The following is a 9,667-nucleotide window of genomic DNA, read 5'->3' on the forward strand; positions in this document are numbered from 1 at the left end:
TTTATTTCAATACGCCCCGGATCGAAAGTTACAGAGATCGGTGCGCCAATTTGGGAGAATCGAAACCAATAGAGGAATTCTCCAACGCTCACCTTCAGAGCGCGCGCGCGCGCGCACACACACACCTACCATACGCACGCACACGCGCGCACACACACTTCCCCTCCTCAGGCTTCAGCTCCAGAATATTTATGTTCAGGGATCCAAACGATACCTTTTTTGAACACACTTGGGTAAACGTCTGGTTTAGGAATGTGTTCCAAGACAAGCCTAAAACCTGAAATATCATGAGAGACCACAGTATATTAATAAAATATTGCCATATTAATTACACCTAAGTACACTAACTAGTATAAGTAATAATAATAATATTTAATAATAATATGTAATGTAAATTCTTATGTAAAAGTTACCCAGCAATCGGTTATATACTTGGACCATAATAATTATAGTGTCCAAGTCACAGAATTTGTTTCACACTGCCACTGGTACAAAGTTGCAACTCTGATGCAATTTCAGCTTGGTTTCATCACTTTTCAGCTACTCTGAAAGTTGGCCCCTCTTAATGAGCTTCTTTAAATCTGTGCCATTACATATAAAAAAACACTGTATCTTACATTTATATTAGGATTTCTGACTTACATTCAGTACAATTACAGTTAATGGGAAAATGTAATACACAGCTATCATTTCTAAGTGTTTCCCTAACAAAGGATTGAGGTGGATTGATTTAGCTGTGTTTGTGTGTAGTTTTTTTTTTTTATTGTTGAATGGCATTATGGACTGGTGATTTAGTGGTGCTCTGCAAGTAAGAATGTAGCTTTTTGACTTCAAGGTTACAAAGGGAAGTTGTTATTTAGGCTAAAAGAACAACTTGACCCTGAGGAGATCATGGCACTGTAGAGAACAAAAAAAAAGAAAAGAAAAAAAATCAAAGACCTCTCTTCTTTTTATGACTCTGTAAGGATAGACCATTGTGATCTGTGTGTGTGTGTGTGTGTGTGTGTGTGTGTGTGTGTGTGTGTGTGTGTGTGTGTGTGTGTGTCCTCTTCCTGTATGCAGGTAAATTAAAAGCATAGAGGTTTGCTCTGTTGATTTTGGTTATTAGATGCTAATTTTTGCCAACAGAACAATATTTCAGATAATCAATCAATCAAAACTTTTTTTGTAGAGCACGTTAGCATACCATAATGCAACCAAATTGCTGATCAGGTAAATAAAAAAATACAAGATGGGAAAAGCTTCATCCATATTTTAATATCCTGTAAACTTTTCCGCAAATTCTCTATATAACAGGCTCCACTAGATTTTAAAGATAAATCTGGATGTCACCTGCTTAACAATGAAATGCTCTCAGAACAGGGGCAAAAGATTGGGGCTTTGGGGCAAGAATAACGACGAATTCAGACAAAAGCATCGGAGTTCCACTTTATATAGAACACGTGATTTCATTTGGAGAAAGAAGGATTTAAGAGCATGATATGTCCCCTTTAACACATATCGAAATTAAAGTATATTTCCTTATTTTAACATTTATTTATGCATGTAACATATTAACACACATTTACAGTTTCATAGATGCCGTATTTTTTAATGCATTTGCAACAATTTGATATTAATCTCTATTAACCTTTAATGATCTAATTGCTTATGTGTTGGATTTTGGCCCTCCACCCTCAAAGGTAATGATAGCAGGTGGAGCTAAACTGACCAATGGCGCCCTCTAGCGGTTCGCAGCCAGCCAGTTCCAAACCCCTGTTGTGTCTGGGTTCAGTAGCGGGACAGCAGCAGGTCCATCAGGAGCTCGGTGAACAATAGACTCAGTCTGTGCTTTAAATAATCATTAAAAAATTCTTTCCTGGATGCTTTCTGTTCTTCTGAAGGACGCAAAGCTGCGAGGGTCGTCATTTTAAGAAATAACACAAAGAGCGGCTCTCCCCATCAGTCTCACGGGTTTTTATGCGCGGCCCTCATGGCGATCGCCTCCGTGGCCACAGAGTACGTGTTTTCGGACTTTCTGTTGAAGGATGCCACGGAGACGAAGTACAAAGGCGTCCGTCTGGAGCTGGCCGTGGACAAAATAGTGACGTTTCTGGCCGTGGGGCTGCCTTTGTTTCTCATCTCGCTCGCTTTTGCTCAGGAGGTCTCCGTGGGTGAGTTTGTGCGTCTTTTTTTTTTTTGAACATGCCACCGTCTGACGCAGAGGAGCTTGATAAGACTAAAATAAATCCAAACGTTCGTGAACTGCAGCCAGAAGCATTGGGTTTGTGTTATCAGCTGGAACAGAAGTGTGAGAAGGTGTGGTTCAAGGTCTCCACCCTTCTCTGTTGGTTTCCATGCAGACAAACAGTGAGAGGGGATATTTATTTACATTCTTCTACTTACTAATGTCAAGTTAATTTTTTTCATATTTTCTCAAACGTACAATGCATCATTCAAATAGACACACAATAATACGTAACCATCCTTTGAACAAACACATGATTGAGTGTTTATTAAACTCTACTGTTCTGACAAAAGACAAACCAGATAGAAAACCAATCATGACTAATCTATTACCGGATCTCGAGCAAGCATCTTTGTCCATTAAGGGTTAAAGCGTGATGCGGTCAAAATCCAATACTTTCTCTTCAAGTGAGTGCAGAAGATTGTACACAAATGATGTGGCGCAAAGATGGATAGAGTTGTTCTTAAAGGCAGAGAAATATGAGGCTGAAGTTCCTTTGAATTTCATTCATGTTCTTCTGTTGGAAGAAAAGAGACAAGATCTAATTTAGTCTAATATAGGATACAGTTCCATTTATTAAAGCTGTACCTATACACTAATCACAAGTATATCACTGCGTGTAGATGTTAGCTCCAAGCAATCAGAGGCATAACCTGGAAAACAAAATCAGAATAAATGGGTCTTTTTCCTGTTAATTACTTTCCTTCCATGGGGATCATAGACATGTACAGGGTATTATTTATTTGAAAATTATATACATTTTCAGATCTAAAGGTTTACTGTACACACAATAGATGGATGGAGGGGGGGGGGGGGATGGATAGATGGATGGATGGATGGATGGATGGATGGATAAATTGATGGATGAATGGATATGGATTGATGGATGAATGGATAGATGGGTGAATGAATGGATAGATGGATAGATGGGTGGATGGACGGATGAATTGATGGATGAATGGGTAGATGGGTGGATGAATAGATAGATGGATGGATGGCTGGCTGCCTGGCTGGCTGGATTCGCTAGGTGGATGGCTGCCTGGATGGCTGGATGATGGGTGGATGGATGCAATAGCTGGAATACTGGGTGGATGGATGGATCTGGCTGGATGGCTGGGATTGGCTGGCTGGCTGGGTGGCTGGCTGCCTGGCTGGTGGCTCGCTGGGTGGCTGGCTGCCTCGATGGCTCCTGGGTGGCTGGCTGTCTCTCTGGCTGGATGGCTGGATGGATGGGTGGATGGATGGGTGGATGAATGGATGGATGAATGGGTGGATGGATGGATGAATTGATGGATGGATGGGTGGATGGATGAATAGATGGATGGGTTGATGGATGAATGGATAGATGGGTGGATGGATGGATGGATGGATTGATGGATGAATGGATGGATGGATTGATGGATGTAATGATGGCTTTGATTGATGGAGAATGAACTGGATGGAATGGATTGATGGATGAATGGAGAGATAGGTGGATGGATGAATGGATAGATGGGTGGATGGATGAATAGATGGATAAATGGGTGGATGGATGGATATATGGATGGATGGATGGATGAATGAATGGATGAATGGATTGATATAGGAATGGATAGATGGGTGGATGAATGGATAGGTGGATAGATAGATGGTCTTTGTTTCTTCCATATTTAACCCGATCTACAAAGTGCATAGATTAAACCCTGCTCTATCCTGGTGTGGGAGGGAGCTCTCTGTGTATTTAATCAGGTGTAAGCATGACATGCCGGCATAAAATTGAAGTTTTAAAATTAAAGTTTGGAAGTTATTTGTTGATGAGGGAGCCAGCCCAAATGTCCGGGGCACCCAGAGATCTGGCCTGTTTAAATCCAAACGCGGGAATATGTGGGTCAAGCTTTGTTGTCCCAACCGTAATAGGGCTCAGTCTAACAATCAGGACTGGGAATGCAGCAAACACCCCGCTGACAAACCCTACCACCAGTGCAAAGGAGAGGACTCTGACGGTCATTTAGTAAAGTCACGGTTTCTTTATTTTAATCTTTTACACCAAAATACACACCTGCTCGCCGAGTCACTGTGTTTTTCTCTCTCAGGGACGCAGATTAGCTGCTTTGCTCCCACCAACTTCTCCTGGAGGCAAGCTGCATATGTGGACTCGTTCTGTTGGGCCGCAGTGCAGGACCAGGCAGAGAGCTCAACGCTTTGGCTGCACAAGGTACGGCGTCTAAGGAAGGGTGCCGACGTGAGATTTGTTGTCTGTATTTGTGCACACATTATTATGGAACGTATTCTGAGCCATACTGCCCTTCAAACACCTTAGAACAGGGGTGTCAAACTCATTTTGGTGTAGGGGCCGCATACAGCTTAATCTGATCTCAAGAGGACCACACGAGTAAACTCATTGCAAGATTATATAGAACTAATAAATGTGGAGTTGTTGTTGATTTTTATATTAAGTTAATTTCACTTTAACACAATATATTATGAATAACCTCAGCGTTTTTAAGAAAAGTATGTGCAATTTCAACAATACTTTTACTCAGTTAAACATTTAGTTGTGCATTATGCATAAGAACTGATCACAGTGATTATACAATGTTGAAAAACATTTATTCACATTTTTTGGAACTTAAAACACTGTCCTGCATGACAAAATACATCAAACAGATAAAAATTAAGAAATGATTTGAATTTTCCCACACCTGAAGCTTAATCTGCTAATTAAAACACAGCGCCCCTCGTGGACAATATAGGAACTGCATATTTTCAATTAAACGAAGTACATGTTTTTTTCAATAATTGTTTTATCATTCTCTTCCTTTTATCTTGTCCACTTGTAAAAGTCAAATCTGATGAGCTCTTTGTGGCATCTTATTGCCACATTGCCAGACAGGACACTGGGAAAATGATAATGCATTTAGCCACAGGGCCGGACTAAATTGTTCGGCGGGCCGTATGTTTGACACCCCTGCCTTAGAAGAACTAATGAGATGCTTAGCTGGAAAATCTCCCAATCAAAACTGAGTTACTTGCTGTTCATTTAAACGCGTTCTCCTCTTCTCTTTTGCCCTCAGTTTTTCCCCTACATCCTTCTCCTAATTGCCATCCTCATGTCGGTCCCCGCCGTGACCTGGCGTTTCACCGCGGCGCCGCACCTCTCGTCTGACCTCAGCTTCATCATGGAGGAGCTGGATCGGTTTTATAACCGCGCCATTAAACTGGCCAAGAATCTGGCCTCTATAGATGACAAGGACGGAGCGCAGGACAGTCAGAGGTAGACCTAGCCAAACGTGCTCATAAACGACTTGATAGCCACAACCTTCGGTGTATTTCAAAGGGATTTTATGTGAATGATACGTGGCCATTTAAACCTGAAGTGCAAGGTGTGCATTGCGTTCAGCTCCTCCGGGTCAGTACTTTGTGAGACCAGTTTTCCCTGCAGCTACAGCTGGAGGTTTTTGGGGATATTTGCACGTCGACAGACTAAAACATTTGTCCAATCTTGTTTTCAAAATAACTCAAGCTCAGTCAGATCGGATGGAAAGTGACTGTGAGCCGCAATCCTTAAGTCTTGAACAGATTCTCCAGTCTTCTTCGTCGACCAGGAGTTCCCCCCCCCCCAGTATTGCCCTGTATTTAGTCAAGTCGGACCAGCTACCCTATTATCTCCTGCATGATGCTGCCACCACCACGTTTCATGATGGGGGAAGCTGTGTTCAGGGTGTTATTCAGTTTTAACTCATACCGCAATCAAAATAAATGATATTTGCCGACTTCTGAAAAGTTAGTTTAACTTGATTTCATTTAAGAGCACCAGAGAGGCGGGTGCTGAATAACTATTCCGCCTTTTCGTTTTGTAAGAAAAAAAAAAATTTTAAATTTTTTTTCTGCACCTTACCTTGCAAGTACCTGCAAGGTAAGGTGCTGTACCTTGCAGGTACCCGGTTCGATCCCCAGTGCCGGCACTCTGGGTCCCTGAGCAAGACCCTTAACCCCCCGATTGCTCCCCAGGCACAGGGGGGGTTCGTGGCCTAGTGGTTAGAACAGCGTGCTTGCACTCAAAGAAGGATGCAAGTACCCGGTTCGATCCCCAGAGCCGGCACTCTAGGTCCCTGAGCAAGACCCCCAACCCCCCGATTGCGCTGCACAGTGGCAGCTGCGGCTGCCAAGCCCACTGCTCCCCAAGGGGATGGGTTAAGGTGCAGAAGTGAATTTCTTCATTGTGAGATCAATAAAGTTAAATTATTGTTATTATTTACTAAAGTATTGTTCTACTGAAGAAAATCACCCCTGCCCCCCACAGCATGATGGCGCCACCTCCATGTTTTAGTGCGCATGGTGTTTTCAGGGTGATGTATAGAGTATTTTCTACATGTAGCATTTTGCAAAATGAAAAAAAAAAAAAAAAAAAAATTGCGTTTTCAGTCCTATTCCACCAGAGCACTTTTCTTTCTGCTAACATGGCTTTCAATAATGGCGTTGTTGAGATCTGTGGAGTGCAGAGCTATCGATGTTCCTGTCAATAGATTCTCCTACCTGACCTGTAGATCTCTGTTGCTCCTCCAGAGCCACAATGGGCCTCTTGGCTGCTTCTGACTAATGCTCTCCTTGTCTCACTTTTCAGTGTAATGCACCAACAGAATCTTGGAGACCCGATAATTCAGCCGACACAGAGCGAACGTTTTTAAAAGGTTTATTATTAATAAGCTGGTGTTGCCGGAACAGGAGAACAGAGAACTACTCAGTGGAAGGGAATAAAAGCCACTAACCTTCTCAGATAACGGGAGGTATCGCTGGCTCTGATGATTGATCCGCATGACTCCATCTGGGTGAATCGGATCACTGGCTGATCCGAATCACAGCGTATAAATGCTGACGGGGAAACGTAGAAGGGAATTGTTAAGGCGGTTGGTTCCACTGGACTTTATTCAGGGCGATCGGGATAAAGGGGGTTTAATACAAATGCACGCCACCTTTTCCAGATTTTCTTTTAGGGGAAAAAAAAAACATGCATTATTTCTCATCCACTTCAGTTATGCTCCAATCTCTGTTGATCTGTCACCTAAAGGTCCAATAAAAACAGCAAAGTTTGTTCTTGTAACGTGACAAAATCTAAATGAATTCAATGAGTATTTTGCAAGGAAGGATCTATGTATCAGTCTCAGTTGTCACTGTGACTGTGTCTTGTGTGTGCAATATCTTTAATGCACACGTGGGTCTAACGCTTCATGCCGCTGTGTCTTTTCCCTGCTGCAGTGCCTTGGAGCTGGCGGAGGGCTGCTTTAAGTACCCTCTCGTGGAGCAGTACCTAAAGACCAAGCGCTCCTCCTGCAGCCTGGTGGCCCAGTACATGGCCTGCCGGGGCCTGACTCTCCTCGTCCTCCTGCTGGCTTGCCTCTACCTCGGCTACTACATCTTCCTGGCTTCGCTCACCGACGAGTTCCCGTGCGACCTGCGCACAGGGCTGCTGAGGAACGACAGCGCGGTGCCGTCCGCTGTCCAGTGCAAGCTGGTGGCGGTGGGCGTCTTCAGGCTGCTCAGCTACATCAACCTGTGCGTGTACGCTCTCCTCGCTCCCCTGGTGGCGTACGCGGCTCTGGGACCGGCGCGGCAGAGCTCCGGCTTCCTCCGGCCCTACGAGATGCTGCCCGGATTCGGCGCTCTGGGCGAAGTCAAGCCCGCCTACAACGACCTGAGCGTCTACCTGCTGTTCCTGAAGGAGAACCTGAGCGAGCTCAAGTCCTTCAAGTGTCTGCAGGCGAGTGCTTAGCATGGCTGTCGGTACTAGTTGTTATGGATGTTTTTTTTCTTTTACAAACCATGTTTCTCGTGAACAGGTGCTGCAGTTGTTGCAGCAGACTAGCGATGAGGGGTTTGACACGATGTGTCTGCTGCAAACTCTGGGCCAGGTGAAAACCGACGTGCTGGACAGCCACAAGGCGCGCTCCGACAAGAACGTCAGCGAGGCGAATAAGCCTAAGCAGCCATTGAGCTGAAGCAAGGTGGATTGTTGCTCTTATTTTAAAAGCATTAGGATTTAATTTAGAATTGTGAGTAGGAGTTTAGTTGAACTCGTTGTGATGTTTCCCCGCAGATCGTACGGCCTTGTGTCTGAACGGCGAAGAGGCGAGGAGGAGAGGAACTGGGAGGAGAACCGGTGCACTTACTTTCATCTAAGATGCTGGATGTGTGAATTTAGAATCGGCGTTTTACGATTAGTGCCGACCGTCTGCATGGTTTGACCAAAATGAGGTTTAGCTTCCACGCAGGTAATTCCGAATGCAAGAATAATTCCCAGGAGAGATAAATTGGGTTTAGTTTAAGGGTCTGTTGCTTATTGCCGATCCTGTATCTTTTATAAAATGAATGTTGTGTGATCGCACAGTACTTTACACGGAGTCCAATTTATCTTCTTTAATCCAAGATTACCATGTTGTTTTGAGCCGGAGAAAGCCTTAAACAAGATAAAACGTGCATGTTTTAAATATGGCTGGATCCTGTCATCCTGTATAGTGGGAAGACCTGCATGGAGATCTTAGCGGATGTGTTAAAAAAAAAGCAAGTGTTTTTTTACATGTAGGTAAGGAGAAGTAATTATGCTTGTGTGAGAAAAGGGAAACGAAAGTAAAGTCAGAGCGACACCTCGCTGCTGCAGTCAAGATGACAGATTTTTCTTCAGGATGATAAGATGCCAGATTGGAAGCCTCTTGGACTTGAGCAGCTCTTATATATCAAAGCCGTTTTGTACTAACGAATATTTATTGGGTGAAATAAAAGCACTCATAATCACAAGAACTAACTGCCATCACGTTGTCTTTAGTTGTTTGCAGTGAGTGCAATACAAATCTATATATACATAGTATCTGTAAAAATAAATAAAATTGATTTTTTAAAATAAAGCCATAATGTATAGAGTGAGGGTCAAAGGTTTTGGAACTGACAGATTTTTTTTAATTTATTTTTTTTTTACAAATTTCGATGCCTCTTTCTGTTTCTACATTATGCTGAAGTTTAATACAAAGCTTCAAAAGCTTTTATTTGGAAATATATTAAAGTTTATGCAATGGGTTTATAGGTTCTTGTTAATATCACCTTGTGTCATAGTGCTCCATGGTGTGCATCCCCAAGCTGCTCCTGGAAAGCTGGGCAACGTGACTCTTGGAGGATGTTTTGATTCTATTCTTTATCCAATAAAATAAGAACCAAAACACATCGGAATTGTCTCAGGACTCACAGTAGCGTTCACCTTTTCTTCTAAAGGCAATCCCCGGCAGTCTGAAGAGGGTTTCGCCGGATTAAATAAATTAACGTGGTATTTTGTGTTCTGATTATACTACATCCTGCAGACATCAGTCTGTCAAGGATGTTTTCCTTTGGGAGAAGTGGCTCCTTTGTTGCCCTTCATGACACCAGGCCAGCATCCAAAAATCTTTGTTTTAGGCATTTCCGTTCAATTAGATA

At 43.1% G+C, this 9,667-nt stretch overlaps 1 protein-coding gene across 1 annotated transcript; it reads left to right on the forward strand.

The window, feature by feature from the left end:
- Window positions 1-1,968: 1,968 nt before the first annotated feature.
- LOC105931469 (pannexin-1) lies at window positions 1,969-8,674 on the forward strand. Its single transcript, XM_012870148.3, has 6 exons — window positions 1,969-2,153; window positions 4,300-4,421; window positions 5,281-5,480; window positions 7,463-7,964; window positions 8,044-8,208; window positions 8,301-8,674. The coding sequence occupies exons 1-5, from the start codon at window positions 1,973-1,975 to the stop codon at window positions 8,200-8,202; spliced, it is 1,164 nt and encodes a 387-aa protein (XP_012725602.2). The 5' UTR covers window positions 1,969-1,972; the 3' UTR covers window positions 8,203-8,208; window positions 8,301-8,674.
- Window positions 8,675-9,667: the final 993 nt, after the last annotated feature.

Source organism: Fundulus heteroclitus, chromosome 5 (genome assembly GCF_011125445.2).
Source record: "Fundulus heteroclitus isolate FHET01 chromosome 5, MU-UCD_Fhet_4.1, whole genome shotgun sequence".
Classification (NCBI taxonomy): domain Eukaryota; kingdom Metazoa; phylum Chordata; class Actinopteri; order Cyprinodontiformes; family Fundulidae; genus Fundulus; species Fundulus heteroclitus.